At 36.9% G+C, this 23628-nt stretch overlaps 1 protein-coding gene across 1 annotated transcript in view; it reads left to right on the forward strand.

Moving 5' to 3' along the window:
* ctnnd2a (catenin (cadherin-associated protein), delta 2a) overlaps positions 1 to 23628 on the forward strand; it is a 236376-nt gene that overhangs the window by 81063 nt on the left and 131685 nt on the right. The window contains exons 4-6 of the mRNA XM_087789092.1: positions 14630 to 14664; positions 15197 to 15301; positions 22414 to 22586. Of these exons, the coding sequence (XP_087645218.1) occupies positions 14630 to 14664; positions 15197 to 15301; positions 22414 to 22586 (313 nt within the window). The remainder of the gene's footprint in view (positions 1 to 14629; positions 14665 to 15196; positions 15302 to 22413; positions 22587 to 23628) is intronic.

Genomic DNA, 23628 nt, shown 5'->3' on the forward strand with positions numbered 1-23628 from the left:
CCCAGGCTTTAATTGCAGATCAGCTAAATCTTCTTCTCTCAAAAGGAGGAATTGCTAACATTACCACGTCATGTTTTGTAACGCCACGATGGTGTCCTTTCAAGTATTCTAGAGTCGTCTTTAATTTGAATTGTATGAAAAGAGTTTGTTCCAAGAAGTGACAGAAGAGTCTTGACCTGTCAAGACACTAGTTTCAGTAAAGTTTACAAAAAAATACTTTGAAATAAGTGAAAATGAGTAAAATAGAAACTCTGTATGGACCATCTTGTTGCAGAGAAACCAGTCCAGAACTCCTGAGGATGAGGTTAAAAAAAGGTTTTGGATTTCTGTTCTAGAGTAACTTTAATTGTGATTAAAAGGAAAAGTTCACGTGTTCATGTGTTTGCAGGTCAAGTCTCTCTGAGGGAATATTTGAAAGGAGTATTCCTCCGTAGAAAAGAGAGGTGGCTAAGGCTTCTAGTGGAAATGTTACGGCTTGCTGGCTTTTGAAGGTGGCAGTGAGACCAATTTTACATTTTATATGGTTTAGTACCTCTTGCTGGTTATGAAAGAACACGCTAGGCATGTGCTCATATGTTTTCTAGCTGAGCATGCAGTGTATTCAAGGCCCAGAGAGCAAAGTTGATCAATAAAAATGTATGCTCTTTCAGGTTGTGTCTTAGAAAAGAAGATTGCATTGAAGATTACATTTATTGCAGGATAAATGCAGGAATTAGGCTGAAGGGTCCATTTCTTAATTTTCATCACCTGTTACCTCTCCTAATTTTTTCTTTTATTGTTTAATGAAAAATGCGGACACCTCTTTAACTGCTTTTTATAGTCCTAGCAGTCCCACTCCTGGCTGGAATTGATCTGCTGAAATCCAGACTTAGGAGGGGACAAGTTAGGAAGGTCAATTCTAGATAGACAGGAGTTGGTTATACAAATTTCTATCATCCACACATGGCTACATTCGGACAAGTCTACGACCCTCTCTGGAGCGTGTGTTTTGGGCATCAGTAATTATAAAACAAATTAATGTGTGGCAGAAAAACGAATTTTGTGTAATTGTTTTTCTCCATCCAGCAGATAAAAGGTTCCAGGGTGTGGGAAAAAAAGTAATATATTCACATTCAGAACTGCTGCGTGAGTGAAGTGAAGGAAATTGTTGAATTAAAGCCAAACGATAGTGTGACAATTACAGTGAGGAACAACAAGTGATTCATAATAAGCATGACGGAACAAAGGCTGTTGAATCAATGTAAGGTCTCGTAAGACATGTTATGAACTTGGTACATCAACAAGTCACTGTATTACCTCACACAAATACATTGTCTGTGTTCATCCTCTTAAGTTAAAGGAAACCTGTATTCATTGGCTTCTCGTCTGTCAAACTAATGTAACAATGTTCCAGTTTTCTCTTTCATCAGTTTCAGTTTCCTGTTGTATATTTAAACTGAAATATTTCTGATTTGATTTACTTTCTTGTTTACCATTATTCCAGTTTAATAGATAAACTTTAAGCCCTCTACGGAAAAAATATATGTAAATTATGTAATGCATACATTTTTATTAACTATTTTATAATCAAAAACGTTTCTTTTTAATGACTTTATATGTATATATTTTTTTAAAAACAACAAATACATTTTCCCATTTTAGTTAAACACCCTCAAATCACAAGTGCCAGAATGTGAGCCCATTAGAAATTAAAATTGTCGACTCCAGATCTCACTTCTGTTTTAATGATCCATCAAAAACTACAATAAATGTTGCATCTACTTGTTTTAATGGACACACGGATCTGCCTATCAAATACAATTTTCATATGACATTCCTAAGGCTACTCATCGTCAAAAACTGGAGTAGAAATGACAATTTTTTTTTGTGCGACATGTCTTATTAGTAGCCACTTCAACACTGTGTCAGAGAAGTAAATACACAACCGGCAATACATGGAAATCCAACACAAACTAAGGCGACATTAGAAACTTAATTAGGATAATTGAATTCCCCTGTTTTTTGGTTGGGCTAGCGTACACACAGAATTTTGAAACAGCAGGCGAAAAAAAAGTGACAGTAGAATCACTCATTTTTCACCAGACTGTGTTGATGTTTGTGTTTCTATGTTTGGATAGTAATGTTGTCAAGTCAACGCCGGGACTCGTACTACTAAATTGAAGCCACAGCGCTGAAACATGCCAAATTAAATCATCACCATCAATCATCATTTACGCTGTCCATAGCATGCACGCTATAGTAGCCGCCTCACTAAGCTACACCCATCCACCTACACCGTCATCACAGCACCCGCCACTGCAACATTAACTGTCAACCATTATTTACAGTAGAGGAACAGATGAATGATGGCGCTGGTGTTCAATCTCTATCAACTATATGAGATGAGCCTGTTATTGCATTTACCTTTAGCAGGACTGAGAGAAAAAAACAACACATTTACCCGAACAAGATCGTTACAGCGTATAATATGTCCTATTGTAGCTTCTAATATTCCACATTTTAGTCCATCAATCTTATTTTACATTTGCTGTCATGATCATTGTGAATTTAAATCGGACCACATCTGTTCCGTGTCTCGAATCACGCACTTCTGTAAGTGCACTGCTATACAGTACACTGTAAGACAGTGCAGTACTTGTGCAGTGCTCAAATTTCGACAGGGTAGTGCTGTCTCAAATCAAACACTCCATTTTGTTATTACTGTTGTTGTCTTATTTGTGGTAACATTTCTGTTTTCCTGAGACATTTACGCCAGTATCTGCTCCGAAGAAGCGTCGTCAGTGACGTCGCTTCCGTTTAGCCGTTAAGGGTTGAAAGTGTCCATCGATCCACACTCAATTTTCTGGCCATTTGAGTGTGCATTGTGCACTACATTGTCGCCCACTGCTCATCGGTACGCACTTAAAAAAAATCATTTCCTGATTACATTTCTTATTAGGCTAACATGGCTATTGATTCTTAGCTTACATCTGTATATGATCTAGAAACTTTTATGGATGGATGGATGGAACTGTATTGATCCCTTTTGAAAATCCCTTTGGGAAATTAAGATTCCAGTCACCACACAGCAGCCAACAGAAGGACAAGGTGCACACTTGGTTAGATGTTATAGATGACGTGGGAACATTCACTGTGTGTCGAGGGAGCCGATTGTTATGCCTGTTAAGTTCAGTCAATAATACCATTGTTGCTGACTTGACCAAATGTATGTACTGAGTTTGTTCTCATATTTCTAAAGGAAGAAAAGGTTGGTAGCTCCAAGAGACAAGTAGCTGCCGATCAGGACTGTAGACAAGTAGCTTCTGACTTGGATGGTAGATGATGAAAGTCTACATGTATTACTCAATTATTAAAGAAATTGATTATAGTTTTCAGATACATTTGAGGCTGGGATACTTAAAAAAAAACTGGCAACTTCAAGTTGTTGCCTTTGCCGGGGAATTTTCGATTGATGTTTCAATTGATAAATAGAAACAGGTGCGGGCCAATTATCATACCCAGAGTTTTCTCTCTCAGTAGTTTATGATATAAAACTTTTGTATCTTCATCTGAAGTTTTTTACTTCTTCTACGACAAACGGACTTCATCACTGTTTAGCATCAAGACTTTGCAGCTTCACTTTGTGAAAACCAAACATTTTCAAGTCAAATTATAACGCCCCATTTTTAAAAATGTTGTGTAATTTACATCATCCGATGGAATAGAACACGTCTTATTGGCCACGCTAAATATTTTCCAAGGGGGCAACAAATATCCCCCCAACTTGCAACTATGTGTTTAAAATTATGAAACTAAACACTTCAACATTCAGACATAAACCGGTTTCTTTCTGAACATTTGTATAAAATGCATGAGCCTTTTGATTGGTATCTGCTGTAGAAGTCTTTCGCTGACATGCTTGCCATTATCTTTTCATTTAAAAAGATGTGATGCTGTGATGTGAGTACAATATTGTACAAATAGTCCCTCAATGTGACTGTTGAACAAAGTACATCCATAGAATTTAAGACTAAAGGAGCTGCTTAGCATTGATGTAGGTGTTTGACAGTGTAACTGTTCTCTCCACCCTGTCATGAATACTGACTGCATGGCAGCATGTCAAGCTACGCTGCTGATCACACACTCAAGCTGTGACAATGCCCATGTGGTGTCAGATGACAAGTGTGTGTGTGTGTGTGCAGTGCCATAGTGTAATTGGTCTCCAGGGAGTGCCACAGGAAGAGACAAAGTGAGGAGTATAACCTTGGCCAAGGAACAAGTGCATGCACATTAATACATATTTCTCTACATGAGGCAAATCTGCTTTCAGTCACCCAGTGTCTCCTTCTTAATCCTGAGGTGGATCTCCCTGGGAACCCGTGATTGAGGCGCCCGCTCCGGACGACCTTAAATCCCTGAGGTGTTCTCACCACTGAGTGTGTGTGTGTGTGGGGCTTGATTTAAAGCTCAGTTTCCCTGCTAAATGAGGTTGATTGAAGCACATCATACCAACGGTTTCATGACATCCTTAAGATTTGTCACTTTCTAGCCCAGAAAATGGAGCAAGTTCAAATCCAGAATTTGGTCGATTATACTCCTGGAAGGCTGTCCTGTATGTGTCGGCTCAACTGGACTTCAATCCGCCGCAATTCTACCACGGGAATTCACTACTTCTACTCTACTTTCTAGTGTCTGAAAGAAGCTTTAAGATCATCATTATTGACTCTTTGATGGAAAATGTACTCCCTGGTCCTCCCATCTTGGCTCCTCTTTTTTGTCGTTTCATTGATCAAATTCGTGGTAGTTTCGCTCTCAGATTTTGGAATTATATCCTAATGAACATTTTGATATCAGAAAATCTCCAGTTACGGCCTAAAAAACTACTTTTTACTACTGAAATTATAAACCTTTTTTATTTTCCGACTAGGTGTGTGCTTATTTTTATCGCATTCAGGTCTATGCGCCCATTAGCAAAGTTGTCTATCAAAAAACCTGCAGTTGTCAGAGTCCCTACACAAGCGACTCACCCGGAAAGAGAGTGTTTATGAGGTTACACAACACTTTCACAGAGTCACAGACAGAAGTGTCAGACATATGGGGACTTTTCAACTGTTTCTTCTCACAACATAATCTGTTTGTGTTTGCTCTTCATGAATCATCTGCTGCTGTCAGAGCACAGAGAACAAAACTCGTCTGCTGGCTTCAGACGAACCCTGTGAAACACCAATGGATGCCCCCCCCCCCTTTTACTTTGTCATTCATCGTCAATCGAGAATAGTTGATGTAAAAAAATTCACTGGGGATTCTAGCCGAGAGCCTGTTTCTGGCCCCTTGTTGAAAATGTATTTGAAGAGTCCCCACAACACACTCCAGAAAGAACCATCAATAATTGAATATTCCTCATAGCGTTCAGGACAAGACGAAGAACAAATGACTGATTGACTAAGAACTATTTTTTTTCCTCCAAGCACAGTTTTTGATTCAGTGTTTATTTGGATGATTAAAACCCCTCTTCATGTCAGATTGAGACCTGAAGGGGCACTTATAGAGAAAAGGGGAACTCAAAACATTACTGTTTTGTAACTTATTTTTTAACAACAAATTCCAACTGTTAAACTCGATGAATGGTTGCCAAGTATGTGTTAAAATAAAGACCAAAATTAACTGTCTTTATCCCAGTGGCCAAAAGTGTCCCTTTAACTTTATTTATGAGGAGCTCATGAGGTCAAAATGAAAATATGAAAATGATCAACAGTTTTTTTTTCCATCCTTCTTTTAGTTTCTTTTTGTGTATTTTTACCCCACAAAATAAAAATTTAGATAATTTTGTTCAACTCCTATGAATGATTTGTACTTAAATAAGATGAATGTATGCACCAAAAAAATATATTTTTTTATAATATCATAACAACATTTCACATGTTGATATTATTATAATTAATATTTATAGGTTTCCTTTGTATTTTTATAATGTAATGCAATGTGTTGTGTTGTTTTTATCCATATTTTCTGGCTAAGCTGCCCCTCAAGACAGTCCTGGTCAACAATGTGGCCCCTGAGAAATGTAACGCTCTCTCCAATCATTAACCTGTACAGGGATTAAATTAATACAAATGTCCCAACCCCAACATGTTTTCCCTTTTTTCTGAAGAAATAGTATTTCATATCCTTGTGGAAGAAATATGAGCTGTGTGTGCGTGTGTGAGTGTGTGTTGGGGTGTGTGTGTGTGTGTGTGTGTGTGTGAGTGTGTGTTGGGGTGTGTTTGTGTGTGTGTGTGTGTGTGTGTGTGTGTGTGTGTGTGTGTGTGTGTGTGTGTGTGTGTGTGTGTGTGTGTGTGTGTGTGTGTGTGTGTGTGTGTGTGTGTGTGTGTGTGTGTGTGTGTGTGTGTGTGTGTGTGTGTGTGTGTGTCACATGTCATGCCAGACTTCCCCGGTGAGTCATGTATTCTGACATTATCTATGCGAGTGCATGGAGCTGATAGCTCGACCTACCGTAATAACTGTAATAGCTGCGTGATTTACACGCACATTTAGAGCCGGCGCAGATGTTGTGGGGCAGAAATGGTTTAATCAGCAGGTGGATTCTGACACATTTATACACACGACTGCACACACGAGTAAGTGATGTGAATATATGGTCGCAGACACAGGGGCTCATGTATTAAGAACTAACCTTGTGCATATGTGATTATGAAGTTAATTAACATGGAGGTTTTTAAAGTGTGTTTTAGGTTTTACTGGTTTAGACAGCAATGGAAGATTATGTTCTATGTGTATTAAGTTAATTAGCGTATATTTGCATTATTGCTTTATAAACTTTTTTAAAACTGTTTATTTTCATGTTTAAACAAAAAATAGCTGTGCAGTTAATACAAAACTCTGCAGCAAGAATTCTGACCCGCTCTAGTCGATCCTTAAAACTCTTCACTGGCTGCCAGTTTCTTTCAGGATCAACTTTAAAATTCTGGTTCATACTTTCAGAGCTATTTGTGGTCAGACTCCTCCTTACATCAGTGATCTGATCCAGCCTTACACCCCAGCTCGGGCTCTGAGGTCTGTGGATCAGAATCTAATGATGGTTCCTGAACATGCTTCCGGACCAGAGGAGAGAAATTCTTCCAGGCTGTTGCTCCTAAGCTTTGGAACGATCTTCGTCTCCCTCTGTGTTTGATGATCTACTGACTCCTTCAAGAAACATTTTAAGAACTTCATATTTGTGTAGGGTTTCTCTTAATTATCTTGAGGCTGTTGTGTTTGTCTTATGTTGTCTTGACCTTTTAAAGTATATATTTTAACCTTGTATTGTTTTAAATTGTTAAATGATAATACTTACCGACTATAGTTACTAAGAAATCCAATGTCTTATTGAATCAGGTTTCTGTTGAAGACCCACTTCTTGTGGCTCACACAGTTGAGGCATTTTAAGAGAGCTAGTTAAACACCAACGTTTGACTTTGTCAAACAACTAAGAGAGATGCAGAGAAAATGGCCGCCAAAAAAGATTCCCACTGACATTTTCCGCAGCACTCTGCATTGTTCCCTCTTTGTGTGTGAAAATATGGGGTGTTTGTCGCAGCCGTCAGTAGTCGCATTAGAAGTCATTTCAGACTTTCAGCCGCACTGTTGAACTGCCACTCAGCTGTCACATCCACAAAAGTTTGTTCTCCTTTGTTTCATGCACAATCGGCTCTCCCTGAATAAAGTATTAGAGAGTGCGAGAACAACTGCAAACACACACAGCCAGAGCAAGAAAGAGACGCTGCAATAATAAAGAATCAAACAAAGACGCTTTTAAGCATTGACGTACGAAATTTCTCTTCAGTCGATATGCTCTTTTGAAAGTGAACAATGGGGAAACCAGACGGACAAAGGTCCTGTCTGGATTATATGTTGAGGTTATGCAAGTATGAATGCTAACACAAGCTAACCAATGATCCCCTCCTACTGATCTTCCTGTCCATTATCTGTCCCCTGATTGTTCCTTTGCCAATAATTGACTCGGGGAGGGTCAATCTATAGGTCAGGAGAGGTCCATGAAGGTCCGGCACTGAGGGAAATCTGCATGCTCGCGGAATTAATTAGAAACCGCCGCACTCCGGTAATTACAGCTTAATGTGAGGAAGAACTTTTTCAAGACAGAATAAGTGTATTTCCAGTAAAGTATTGTAGTATCAATAGTACTATTGCTCCTTAAACATTAATAAACATCCATTAATAATCAAATCCAGTTGTTTTTTCCTAGAACGTACATTTATTTCCAAGTTCTAGAACCAGGTTCCGATCTGGTACTTCCTGCTTCACACCGCGGACCTAAATGACTGGCTACATGTGCCGCTCAGGTTTATTTTATCGCTGATGGATGGCGGCCTCGCTGACATCTGTCACTGCACACAGGTTGTGTTAAGGGCGTGAGTGTATCATGAAGGTGGATCAACCCTGAGCTTGATAACACGGGTTCAAGCTGCCAAGTCCCGAGTCGTCCATCCTGCTTTTATTCAGCCATGCTGGTGTTTGACACAGAAACTCCTGCTCCCAGCTCTGCTGACCATGACCTCCGACCTCTGCACCAGAGGATAAATGAATGTCCGCGGGGCGAAGATGCTTTTCTACAGCCGCCTCCGTGGTAACTCTGAGCTTCTTCACGCTTTCATTTCTAGCATGAAGCATTTTTTTTTGGTGAATATGAAATATTATGTTTTCAAAACTTTCTTGACCTCCTTTTCTGTCCATCATTCAGATTCTCTCTTAAAATTAGCTACAATATGAATAGAATATATTGTTCTCATTAAACATGACTCTTGTGTTTTATTTAATTTGGCTTAAGGTCGAAGCAGATATTGGAACTCAGGCATATAAATATATTAAGACAGACATTATTGACAGACATTGGCATTTTGTGGGAACTTCTTTATTATTTATGTTCCATAACATTCAAATTTGATTCTTTTTTTTGTTGTTTTTTTATAGTTGTATTTTTGCTTGTACTTCTATGTTTACTTCTTATACCTTTTGGTATGGGTATTGGTAATTGGTATTGGTATTTGGTATTTGATTTTGTTATTGGTATTGGTTTTTATATTTGATATTTGATATTTTAATTTTGGTATTTGGTATTTGGTATTTGGCTATTGGTATTGGTATTGGTGTTGGCATTTGTTGTTGGTATTTGTTATTGGTAATTGGTAATTGGTATTTGGTGTTTGTATTGGTATTTGGTGTTTGTATTGGTATTTGGTATTGCTATTTGGTATTTGGTTTTGGTTTTGGTATTTGGCTATTGGTATTGGTGTTGGCTTTTTTTGTTGGCATTTGTTATTGGTAATTGGTATTGGTAATAGTATTTTGTCTTTGTATTGGTATTCGATATTGGTGTTTGGTGTTTGAGTTGGATTTTGGTATTGGAATTGGGTATTTGGTGTTTGTATTGGTATTTGGTGTTTGCATTGGTATTCTGTATTGGTTGATTGTAAGCAGGGACACATGAATGAAAACTATAACAGTTATTATTGGCTGTAGAATGGTAATGTAATTGCAAATTAACTAATGTGTTTTTTGTAATATCATGGTATCATATTCAATATGCTCCACTTTTGGTTTCGAATGTAGCTGCTTTGCAACTTGTGAGACCTCTCAGTTGTTTGACTCATTTTCATGGATTTGGTTTATTGAACGTAGACCATGAAGACCTGAAACAAAAAGTGCCTTAAATCATCTAAGTAATGCCTGCACAGGACACACACAGGGGCTAAAAAAACAGCTTTTACAGAGGTGAAATAAAAAACCCGCACACATACAAGTAGTTACGTACTGTTTCTGTATCTATTGTTTAATGTCAACACAACACGTTTCCTACAAATACCTGTTTTCCTTTTAGCAAACAGTGTTAAAGGCTGTTTTCCAGACTGCATCGTGCGAGAAAGCCGGTGTCTGTGTTTGGTTGCAGATTAAATATACACATAAACACAGTCTTATCGGGACGGACAAGTGTTTTTAAGTGCTGCTATCTGTGAAAGGAGGCAGCTGGAGGATTTAAGCAGAACCTAGCGTGGCAGTGTGTGTTACTCTCTGGGAGTAATGCGCTCAAGCTGAGGACTAATGACGCGTAAAAGATGGTGGCCACAGAGATTCCTGCAGATGTTTCATGATTTTACCTCCAACACATTAACACTCTTTTATGTATGAGTAATTAAAACTGTAATTGTGCAGTGAAAACACTTTATTCCACCACAAAAAAGTCTTTAAACACAGAGGTGATAATAGCAGATCGAGTGAAGCATGAAATTCTTTCCCTTTTTTTTCGGACTTGCTCCTTGTATTTGGGTGAATTAAAACACATTTGGATGTTACATGTTGCAGCTGTGACCTTCGCTTCTTCACAGACCGATAGTTTTGACTTGCTTTTAACAGTTTTTTTATTCTATTTTATATTGTACGTTGGATTATTTGAATTGTAAAACATGAATAAGCTCAGCTGAAATGGAAGTCCATGATTTAGTTTTTTAGTAATTGCAAGTAATTGCTAGCCTTGCTGAAGGTCACGACCTAAGTGTCCTTTGTCTCATAATTGTGTGCACTCTTCACTCGTTCCTAATAAAAGTGATTTTCAGAGTCTTTCAAAGGGCAAATGTGCACCACTTTTGGTGCAATTATTTTGCAATTTGTGACATTAACTCATTACCATAACCATTGTATTTGAAGGAGAGACTCAAGGTTAATGCATACTTTCTTTGAACGTTTAATTTTAGTCTTTATATAGGATTTCCTTACAGTTATTTTATAAACTTTGTTTATGTTTAGTTGTGCACAGTAAGTGTAGTGAGTTGTTACGTTGGAGTTGAGACTTTTATTTAAACTGAGTATTTCATTCTTTCCTAAGAATATATAAGGAAAAAAATAAATGAAAAATATATGAACGTTGTTATTTTTGCTGAAACTGGTTAACTAGTTTTGAATTAGGAAGTCAAAGAGATGTTTCATGTGGATGGATTAGTTTAAAGGACATGAAACATGAAGAAAAAGTAGGTTTTTTTTATAACAAGAGGACCCATTTCAGGAAATAAAATGGAAAAATGGAAATAACAGCCACAGTCAGTGGATACAATAGAGAGAAAAGATGAATACCTGTCAATGATATTGTGTTGTTCCATCATAATTTTAACGACTTTTATTATTTTAAATGTTTTTTTCATATTATTAAAGAAAAAGAGCCCTACCTCTTTCATAATTTGTATTTCAATTACCTGTAGCGGTTGTATTTTCATCCACTTTTAATCAATTTCCATTTTACCATGTGTTCATTTTCTTAATGATTTGATATTCTTATCAAATGTTTTTTTGTCTTTTGGATTTTTTTTTAGCATTCTTATTTTATGGTTGGTAAATGAATATAAATGTGAAAAAAAAGAAAGATTTATCATAATTTAATTTACATTTAACATTAAAATATTCGCAGCGTTTGTTTATTATTGTGTTGCTATAAAATTTCCAGTCGCTAGATGGCAGAAGTCATTACGCCCCAGCTCAAGAAACAATAAAATCCAGCAGAATCCGAGGTATGACTGAGGACAAGAGGATACAGTCGATTCCAGAACCTTTTGAAGCTGATGTTTGGACATTTTTTTATTTAGAAACAAATGAAAGCAGTTACGACTTTGAGAAGAGTGATGTGGTCTGTAAATTATGTAACACCAGAGTCAAGTACTCGACAATACTACACATATACTGTATCTTTGTTCCTATAGTATCTTAATATATGGTATTGTTGCACCGGGATCCTGATACGTATTGTTATCGCCAGATTCTTGCTAAAACACAACCCTATGTAACATATGTTTCTAATGTGATAAAATGATGACACCTTCACCTAGAAACGCACGACTAGAAGTGAGAGTCAGCGGCTGGTGGGATCAATCGAAGCATCCAACCGTAGTGTCGGATGCCGACCTCTGCAAGGACAGCGGCTGGATGAATCCTGAATCAGAATCCTGCACATTTAAAATCTTCCCAAAATCGTCATTAAGTAAAATCCTGAGCATCTTTAACATTGTTACTTTTTAAAAAGACAATTCTGTCTTCTTATGTGTTAAAATAGCAAAAAAAAAATCTTTTTGAACATAAGTAACTAAATAAAATATTTCATAATATAAAAATCACTTTTTTAGTTTCTGCTTAAGTGCCCCAAACTTTTTTGCACCTTGGACCACTTTAATGTGGGCATTATATTCACACACCAACCTTCATATAAAAAGATATTTAACTAGTAAACAGGTTTCTTTTTTGAGTAAACTTGACTAAAACGAGCATCTTGACATGTCAAGAGTCACAGGCTTATGTTACTTTAGAGAAAATACACATCTGTTTTCAAAATTAAACACATTGAAGACGGTAATAATCAATAGTACAGCAATTATATACGTTACATTTTCTTTCTGTACGGCCCGGTATTGGTTCAGAGCCCACTCTACTAACTGACACTTTCGTTATTTACCGACAACCACACACACACACACACACACACACACACACACACACACACACACACACACACACACACACGCACACACACAGGATCACAAAGTGTGGTCGAAACAATACTGAAGACTTATAACGACACTCACTTTGCCCGCCAACATCCCAGGACGACTCGCAGCAGAGACGAGGCGAGACGTATCAGTCACTCCGTCTGTGTTTGCATCCATCACACAGCAGTCGCTCAATATTCCGATATTTCCCTTCTCTCGCGTTGTCTTCTTCTCCCACTTTTCAACGCATTAATTAAAGATCAATTCCGCCGTCAAGGGAGCGCGGAGAAAGTTTCGCCGTGTTCGTGTTTACTTGTGTTTGTGCAGAGGCCCATCAGTTTATAATTAATTAGTAATGGCTGAAAGTGAAATGTCATTTAAGGATGAGTGTTACTTCATTTTCTCTCATCATTAACGCAAGGCCATGTCTCATTACTTCTTCTGACAAAGTTGAAGTCTAGAGCGAGAAAAAGACCGGGTCAGACTTTTCTTTACGGGTGATCTGTTGGTTCCGACTGCTCCGGTTTTGTGCGAGCTCTCGGGGTCACGCACCCCTGATTATAACATCTGCTAAAGTTGTGAAATTAATACATTCATGTTTGTCTCTGCTTCTTTATCTCTGAATAAATCACTATTTATGTTTTGGTTTTCACGTGTCATTTTAATAGAGCAAACTCATTTGTCTTTATCACCCTGTAATAGAAAAGATTCACTTGATTTTACCCTTCTTTTTAAAAAGTTTCCCTGTTGTAAAAAATAATAAATTCCATAATTTTAAAAATATTCAGGTTAGTAGTTGTAAGCTCTGTTGTCAACTAGCTACGTATGCTAGCAATTATAATAATAACTTCCTACATGTTCACCTAACTAAGGACGTGTTGGGTGGTAGGAGAATCAATCCTAATACCAATGAAACAAATAAGTACGAGACCTGTTTATCATCTACTGTCACTTTAAAAATACCAGTGTCTTTGTAATAGACAACAATCAAAATATTACTTGGGGAGGAACATACATTTTATAAAATGTTTTTAAATAGTTATTTTCTATTTCTAAGGGTGTTATTGAAATTAAATGAATAGAAATTGAATTAATAAATAATCATTTTAAGTTCATATTAAGGGTTAATTCTAAGTTGATGGAAAAACTGATACAAAAGATTTATGCACTTTAATGACTTGCTCTTCCTTTTGGATTATTTGTTTTTGCATATTTGAGAGCTAATATATTATATTACAAAAGACAAAATGCACCGCTTTCTTAGATAGAAAAATCTTTGCGGTATGAGAAGTGTTCATGTGTGAAGGACGGAGGTAAAAAGAATCACTTTACAGCTGAAATTTGTGAAGAAAAAAAAGATCACAAGTTGTCGTATAAATACACAAAAAACACTTTTGAAATAACATTTTAATCTTTTACCATACTTTAGCTACCATCTTCTACACAGGTGGGCAATTAAAATTCCGTAAGGGCCACATTGAATTCTGTGACTGTTATAAGTCAATTAATTTGCCATCAAGTCAATAAAATAAAATAAAATAAAATAGAAACTTTAAAAAAGGAAAAAATAGAGTCATTGGTTATCAGTATTAAATAAAATAAGCTTCAATAATTTCTTTAATATAAAATAAAATATGAGGAAAGACCTTCTTTTTCCAAAATATTGATTTACTTAACTTTACTTCAGAAAAAGAGGACAAAAAGGACAAAAAAATGAAGTAAAATGTGTTGTTGTAATTTTTATTTTAAATTAATAATACATTCAAAATGCATTTGTTAGTGAGCTTTTAGGCGCATCTCTACCAAATGAGTGATTCAGTAGTTATTTCTATTTTATACTTTTGTGTCTTTTAGTTTATTATCATAATCCTTACCCTGGATCCTATTGTATCTGCAACGAAGATGCAGGCGTTGCTCCATTATTTTAGATGTGTCGGGTCAAAAGCGTGGGACTTTAATCCTCTTGCCAAAGGTCTCGAATCTTAATTCATATTCAGAATACACTCTGCATTGTTGATGGTGTTGCTCGCTCTGCTGGTTCTGATTTCCATTTTTTTTTTTTCAAGTAAAAAAAAAACACTCTTTATCTTCCTGATTTCAATCTCACGGTTATTTTTCTTCTCTTGCAGTTCAACAGATGAGCAGTTTCGTTGGAATGCACAAGGTAAACATGTTCATGAATGCGATTCCTGCATGCCGACGAGTCTGATTTCTTATCCTTTCCCTCTGACATGCTTTTCCAAAGCGCAGAGTCGTCCAAATCAACCATATGTGCCGAAACATAATGTGTCAAAAGACTGCACTATATGCGCGAATGCTAGAAGTCATGTTTTAACAAGTTGGAATAGAAATCTTCTGCCCACGCGTGATGCCAGTTCATGCAGTACATTATATATTCTGATGTGGGTTCTCTGGCAGTACCAGCCCGTTTGTTGTTTAGATACTGCAGCCAATTGTATTCTCACCCATGTTGCAATGTTATTACGGCTTCGCGAACTGCAGTTTATGAACGTCCCTGCATCGCAGCACTTCCTGGCAAATTCTAATTAGGTCTTTTTACAGCTGATAATCAAAGTGCCCCGCTGCTCATAACCGCGTCGTAAAGTGAGGTTTTACAGACTGTAAGTGCAGGCTGAGGTTGAGAGGGAAACTCGTCTCATTTGTCGCCTAATGCTCCCTCCTGTCTCGCCCTCCAGCAGATGGACAGAAGGACATCGAGGATGAGTTGACCACCGGCTTGGAGTTGGTGGACTCCTGCATCCGCTCCCTCCAGGAATCTGGGATTCTGGATAGTGGTGATCGTGAGTGAGACTGTTGTTGATATGGCTGTTGTTAAATCCTAATCACTCCTTCAGAACCAAAGCACCAAATAAACCGCATCACTTACAACAACAACTCATTTGACCTCTCATTAGCTTCGTTTTCCTCAGGATTTATGGGAATAATTGAAGGGAATAGTTTCCCTGAATCAAGGTCCAGATATTTATAAGTCCATCAGTTCTTCTCCTCAAGTGTTTCATTTTTGTTTTATTGAATAATACGGTTAACCTGTGCAGGTGTTATTTCAGCATTTGTTTAATATCCTACAAAACTGGAAATTCATTTCTCTGAAGTAAAGATGGATAGATTCATAGACTACTGGATGGATAGATAGATCCATAGATACTTTATTGATCCTCTAAAGAAGAAGTGATGAAGTCCAGCAGCAATAACACATACATCCATACAAACATCCATAAATACATGTAAAACAATCAAATTAACACATTGAAAAAATACATTAATAAATCATTCAAAAGTTGCCAACAGAGTATAAAAGTAAAAGTGCATTTTAAGCATGAGAGAGAGATCTGTTGTAATACACCATAATAATACATATAATATTATAATACACTTTTTACGAGTTCTAATTATTGTTTCCAATGGAAACCCATCTCTGCCTGGTGAAATGAAAAGCTATCCCAAAAAAGCATGTGTTGAGCATGACCTTTTTTTCAGGAAAGAAAATGGGGAGAATTTTTGTAACATGTGGTTTTGATGATTTGTCTTGGTGACAGTTTACATGATTTAATCCACAAACACATATGTTTCCGGGTTCTTTCGGGTCACCTTGACCCTGAGATAACAAAGGGTTGAAGGTCAAAGCATCACACAAAAAGAAACAAAAAGTTGGAAAAATGACAATTTTTACCGATGCTTCATTATTATCATAATTAGAAAGGTTTTATCTATCAATAAAATAATTTTAAATCTCGAGGTTAAAATACAGATGAAAAAAAAAGGGCTTTAAATGCAAACATGCAAAACTGGCGTAAGAATAGATTAACAAGCTAGGACTGATGTTTGGACAGATGGAAACATCGAAAACCTCCAACACCATGACGATGATCTTTTGTTTCTTCCCTCTCATGGAAAATAGGAGAGTTTGAAGAGATGGATTTTGGGGATTGGGATTTAAAGTGCGGCAGGGAATCAGCCGAGCGAGGGGGGGGGGGGGTTCCTTGGTCTTGGTGGGGAGGCAGAGGGGGATGTGACAAGAGGGAGCACACGAGGACACGAGCAGGGGAAGAGCAGACGGAAGATGATCTGGGGACAACTTGACGTGAAGAGCAGCTCGGTAGGTGGGAAACTTGTCTAGTGTAAAAAAAAAAGAAGAGAGGAAGTTGAGAGTGGACCAGAGGTTGGAAGTAAAGAACAACATATACAAAGTTTCCCTATTTTTCTCCCTTTAAAATTGAGCATGATAAGTATATGATATCTTAAATAAACACAGTATTAAATGTCTTGTGTTGATTCCGGAGGCTGTTCAACTAGTTTGTACCTGTTGGTTCTGATTATCTCCAAACAATGGTTGTTTGTTGGCCTTATTTAAACTATTATATACATTTTTCCAAATGTGTTTTCGGCACTTTTTCCACACACCTCATTGTGAGAAATGGCTCCATCTCCCTGTACCTTGAAATAGATCAGACTTTCAATGTGGGCGATTCATCATCCGCCGGGTTCCCCACTATCGCAAATGGACCAAAAGCCTCACAATGCGTAGGCGGGTACAACAAAACTTCCGGAGAGACCGTGCTTTTGTTCCTCATAATGGAGCTGTATATAGATAAGTGGACAAATTGCCAAAGAGCGGCTCGTCCTTAGAAAAACAGGATATTTTTGTGCATTTTGTAGTTGAAGTGTCTTACAAACAGTTCTGCACAGAAATAAACTTGTTCCTTTATAGTCCAAGCTGTTGGGATTTGTAAACAAAAACAAATTACTTCCTTTTTTCTCCTTTTGAACCGTTTACCTGACGCCAACTAAAGACAAGAGATAATTTGACTGAAGCTGTTTTTTGTCCATTAAATATATAGTGTTTTTTTCAAGCGCAATTATTTCTGTCAGTAAAAGTCTGGGTTGAAATTGTTTGCTGAAGCATATTAAAAACATCCTCGGGCTTTGAGCTCTGGTCTTGTTGTGGCACTTCTTTTGGTTTTTCATTGAATTTATGCTTTAAAAGTCAAATCAATTGTAAAATTAAATCACTTTTGTGACTAACTTTATTTGTAATTCCGCCATTTCAGGGAGTTATACAAACAGAGCTGGAGAGTTTGGTTCTAAAAATAAAGATAAATAGACAGAGTTTATAAGAAAGACAGTTTAATCAGTAAACTATTTAATATACAGTAATTATTCAACATCAAAACCTCCCGGCCTTTTCGAAACAACAGTCCATTCTAGCTGCTCTATGATAGAAATATTCTTATTCAACTATTTATAATACTGTAATTGGATGATGTTCTCAAATCTGATAGTGGATTCTGATAATTCTAGCTTCTATTTCTTCCTGATTAAAACCTTTTTATTAACTCAATGACCACTAAACCTGTATGTGTAGCCATTAGCCACAGTGCTATTAAATCAGTTGTCTGAAATCAAGTTCGAGATAAGAAACAGTGTTTTTTCCTTCTTGTCTTCACTAGAATTTGAACTCTGAGGCTCATAGATTTGCCAACAAAAAAAATACAACACCAGGTACTAAAAATTAAATTCTATTTAAAAAATATTTGTATTTGATTTTCACAAAATCCATTTCTGTTTGCAAGGAGGATTCTTTTGGAACAAGGCCTGTTAAGATTCAACTTGAGTCTATATCTTAGCTCATGTGTCAATTAAATGTCCATTCTTTTGTTGCATTATTGTTGCATGTTTTCTAAAGTATTAAGTTTTGTTATAATGTTTCAAATCATTATAAACAGGTTGTTGGATTCATGATCTGTTCCGTCACACAAATACAATGATATTCTTTAAAAGTCATTATTTTATCTGTGACAACTCTCACAATAATAGGATTTTACATCATTCATGTTAAAGTATGTCATACGCTGAAATATTTATATATTGAAATGAGAGATTTCCCATGAAAATGGTGAACTATTTGAGTCTCAGTGGAATTATCATTATCCTAAATCATCTCTTACTCGTGTCGAAAATCATACATTGAAATCCTCTCGTCGTTACAGCCTTTTCACACGTTTGACTTTGCGTGTGAAACAAACGGTAACTATGGCTGATGACGAGCTTGAGAGCTCACACTAAGTGCTCTTTAATAATTCATTAAAGCGAGTGATGGATTGAGATGAGGAGAAAAGTCTTTTGTAAGGCAAGAGGCTATGGAGTGGATCTTGGTAACAGGGAGAAGGACTCTAGATAGGAGGGTTTATAGAAGAATATTATAGAATGATGAATATAATTCATGTTATTAACGTCCAATCTTTAGTCGTTCAGGCTAAAAGAATGTGCATTGTTTGGCTCTAAACATAATTATGGCCAACACGTCTTCCATAGAACAATGTTTAAGGGACAATTATCTTCCTTTCATGAGGATCGAGTAGTTTATTTTTTTCAATATAATATTGTCATTAACATTGATTTTAGTGCATCTTTGAGTTCTATCAACCAACATTTAAGCTACAATTTAAAATCTTTACCTGAAGTAAACCATAAATCCAGAATTCAAAGATTTTTCAATCTGAATTCAAACTATTTTTACAGCAAAACAAGTTGTAATTGAACTTCATTTAAGTTCCAGCTGATCGGACATGTATTTATCAAGATATAAAAGGATCTGAGAGAATAAGTTATTTATCATTTATTTATTTATTATTTCTGCAACTTTCTTATACCTCTCTATTTTACTGAACAATATCTTTACTTTGTACGTGCACTCATTGCATAATTCATTGTTTGTAAGAAATAATCCTGTGTTGACTTTTGTCTTGTGATAAATCATGCGATCACTATACGTATATGTCATGTTTTTGTTATCTCTGCCCATTTTTCATAGTTTTCTATTTCACTGAACGTAATCTTTACTTCATACTTGCATTCATGTTATTTTGTTTATTGATTTTTTATGTCAAATCAATTATTAATCTAATCTGATCATTAGATATGCCATATTCATAAAACTGTTTATTAACGTAATGTTAGAATGTTGTGTGTATTAAGGACTTGGGACTTGGGACATGGGTGTCATGTTGGCATTATATTTCCAAATTAATGATCTTTATCGTCATTTATACTTCTACTTAACAATGGATAAAGATTAAAACTCTTGAGTCAGACAACTTAAGTGATCCTAACGGGCACTTTAAAGTGACCAAACATACATTTGTCAGCCACAATAAATAGTTCTGTTGACCGTTAATGATCACTGGCAGTTCAACCAACTCCCATTTATTCTTGACCCATAATTGGAGTGCATTTGCTGCATTCATGTCCACAAATATATATAACATTTATAATTCAGTGAATACCCAATAATAATACTCATACTTATATGCAAACTATAACATAAAAACTAGTTGGTTGTCAGCCTGTGTCAGCAGTCCTGGTTTTCTTTATTAACAACATATTAACAAACCTTAAAAAGGGCATTTAATCACGCACATCTGAACTTACACCTAATACTCTGAGTGCACAAGTGCGTCCGATGTTATTAAAATAGAGTTTTGTACAAACAGACACTGATGTTACAATAGAGGTCCAAGATCAATTTGAGACACACTTTAATCAACACATTAGTTGAAATTTAGGTTCATGAAACAATGCAGAGGACAGTTTGGAAACAGTTCTCCAACGTTGAACACATGTAATGGATCATCTTGCAAGAGGTGTCGATGAAGTTATGTACCATAAAGTTACTAAAGAGGATTTTTGATTGAAGACATTTGTTAAGTAAATTTGTCTGATCTTTTCACTACAGTTTTCATGAATCCTTTGCATATTCATAAGAGGTTTAATGACAATTCTTAGGCAAGAAAAAATAATAAAAAATGTTGAAACCTTGAATAAAAAATGTAATTATATATAATTTATATTCAAATATATATAAATATATATATTATATAATTTCCTTTTCCTTTTAGTCAATATCCCAAATGCAACAGATCTAATTAAATATATTTAATTGTGATTATCATATTATAACAAATTGATTATTCTGATGAAATATCATCATGTTTTAAGAGTATATATATGTATATATATATATATGTTATGATTTCTTGATTCACGATTTAGAGTAATTACATGTCTTTATTTTCCCTCGGAGTTGAGGCTAGAAGACCTGAAAATGGCTTCTTTATAAAACCTTAATGCTGCATGAGAGCATTGGTCATGGACCTAACTGCTGGCACCAGTCAACACATTTACTCATAACCCACTTAGACGCACACACAGTTTTATTGAGCACCGTCTCAGTCGCAGCTCATCCCCGCGTTTACTTTTTCTCAATCCTAGATTCAGCGCGTTATGATATTCCGAGTCAACAAGACGTGTGCCCAGCATGGGAATGGCGGAGATGAGATGATTATTTGATGATGCTGCCGCGGCTGCAGGTGGTTGGGACGTGTCTTGGGGCGTGGCACAGAAAAGTGCGTGCTGTTCTGCTCTCGCCTCGGAGTTCCACTAATGCAGGTTTTATTCAAGAGATGTTTCACTTCCTGGCGTGCAGCGGGCGTTTCATGGCGGCTCTGTTAAAGACAGGCTGCCAAACACGGATGGCAATACTTCAGCCCGAAACTATGAACTGGGGGTTAAACTTTAGCACTGAAAGCTAGTTTTTGAGGGGAATTTAGTGTCAACACCTCTATTGTTACTTCTAAGTTAAACTTGAGAAAGAAAAACTAAAGCATTTCGAACAAAAAGTTAGCAAAATTATCACTAAATTAAGAATGATCAACCCAATAATTCAAGTACTTTTGCTTGTGTTATTTATTATTATTTGTGAAATAAAAAAAATAGAAAATTCACATTAACTATATACTCTTTTGCTAATCCACAGTAAATGTAGCAGACGAAAGTAAATTGAAAGATGAAAATATGTATTTTAATGTTTTCTTCCCTATATTTAATGATTTTAAATACTGTTACATTTATCTTGTGTTGTAAAAAAAATGAGGTTAGGGAGGAGTCTTTTTTAACATTGTGATTTGCAAAGATAAAATGGAGGAGTTGGAGGACAAGAGTTGGAGAAGGAGATGAGAGGAAGGAAAGTCAGTAGAAGGAAGACTACATGCAAGTCAGAAGGAGGGGAAATAAAGCTGCAGGCAGGCGAAGAGGAGAGTGAGAGCAGGGTGGAACAGGTGGTGATGACCAACAGTGTTTATAAGTAGCAGTGAGTGTGGAGGGGAAGCTCGATAAAACATCATTAAGACTTGTTAAGTTGTAGAAACTCATAACAAAAACAAGAAGCTAAAGTATTTTTTTGGAGTTAATCTGGACTTTTCCTCAACACCTGGTCAAGTCTGTTCGAACGCAAGTCGATTTAAACTCTAATCTAAAGTTTTGTTTTCTGAGATATAGCAGTAAGATAAGGTATGTGTCTTTTAATTATATATTTATATTTTTTACCTCAAACTGTCTCTGATTTGTACCATGAACCTCTTCCCTTGTGATGTTCATTGTTATGAGGTCACGAGACAGTCATGAATAACGATAAGAAAAAATAAATTCATATCTTGAGTGCGAAGGAACATGAAGACATGTCTATGGAACCACCTTTAAATGAGTCTGGTGAGTCGTGGGTCCAGTGTTTCCAACTTTTCTTTTTAGACTTCCTCCTCCTATCTTTTGCTCTCCCTGCTCCTCCTCTTCACATCTCCCCGATCCTCTGTTTCTCCTTCCCTCCGCTAATAAATTATGTATGCCAACTCCAACTCACGGAGTGCTGCACTGCTGCACTATCTGCTCTAAATTGCTGCTCTCTCTCTTTCTCTCCTCCTCTTCTCGTCTCATTCTTTGCCTCTCAATCTCTCCCCTTCACGCTGCCTCTCTGCCTTTCTCTCAATCTTAATCTCACTCCTCCTCCCTCTTTTCCCATTACCCCCCACCCCCCATCATACACCGCTCTCTGTCGGAATAGGACCGGCTCTCCTTTCCCAGAGTTCCTTGCAGCTCAACTCCACCCCGGAGGCTTCGCTCCAGTACTCTGCCAGCTACCATAGCAACCAGACCCTCGCCCTTAGCGACAGCATCTCCGCAGCAGCTCCTCAGCGCAGCGGGCAGGTCGGCGGCGCCGTGCACAGCTACAACCAGGTAGGAGTCACCTGTGCAGAAGTTCTGAACATTCACGCGGGTCGCCTCTCGAGTTGAAACATACTTTCATTGCATCATGAAGTGGGGTTTTTTTTGTCTGAAGCTTTGACATCATTTTGCGTCTGTGGCTTTATTAGTTCCTCTTTTGTCAGTAAAAAGTGAGTTCATCATTACTTTAATCCCCCCTCGGCTGCTCCCACCATGAACTTTATTTCTATATACTTCCCCCCCTGTAGCTACCGCTCTTCTTCCCCTCGTGCTTCGTTTCTTATTTGTCTCCACTGAATCCGTTCATTAAGTACATGAGTTTTCTGGGGAAGTGGTTGCACAACTTAAGCCTCCTCAGCGATCCTTTTGTTTCATGGGAATGATCCGAGAAGGTAATGCTGGATCTCTAAAATTAGACGAGCACTCACGGAGGTATGTGTGCGAGGGCTGTGAGAAGGCTGCTGATGAATATAGGTCAAACATTTGTCAGTACTGTTTTTGAATCTGCAGACAATATCTGTTGTTAATCTGATTCAGATGTGATGATTACCCCGGATATCACAGTGTAGTTTGCATGTAAGCAACGACACACCTGATGGTGTATTCTGCCTGGCTTAACCATGGATTGCAAGTGATTTACTAAGAGCCTGTGTACAAATTAAACTAATTGAAAGTGTTGCAAAATATGTGTTTGATTAAAAGATGTAAGTAATGATGTCGAGAATGACTTTCATGGAACTTTTAAGCCCCTTGAAAATCTCTAAACTAATGGAAATTGTCTGGAGCTTATAATTCATGCATTTGTGTCTTTTTGTTTGGACTAATGTAAGAGTTTATTATCGTGTCTAAACAAGAAGGATCTGTCTCGCCTGCAGTTAATACAAAACTCTGCAGCCAGAATTCTGAGCCGCTCTAGTAGAAGAACTTACATTTCTAAGATCCTTAAAACTCTACATTGGCTGCCAGTTTCTTTTAGGATCCATAAAATTCTGAGGTCTGTGGATCAGAATCTACTGATGGTCCATAAATACGCTTCCAGAAAAGAGGAGAGAAA

Source organism: Callionymus lyra, chromosome 4, assembly GCF_982586985.1.
Source record: "Callionymus lyra chromosome 4, fCalLyr1.hap1.1, whole genome shotgun sequence".
NCBI classification, from domain to species: domain Eukaryota; kingdom Metazoa; phylum Chordata; class Actinopteri; order Syngnathiformes; family Callionymidae; genus Callionymus; species Callionymus lyra.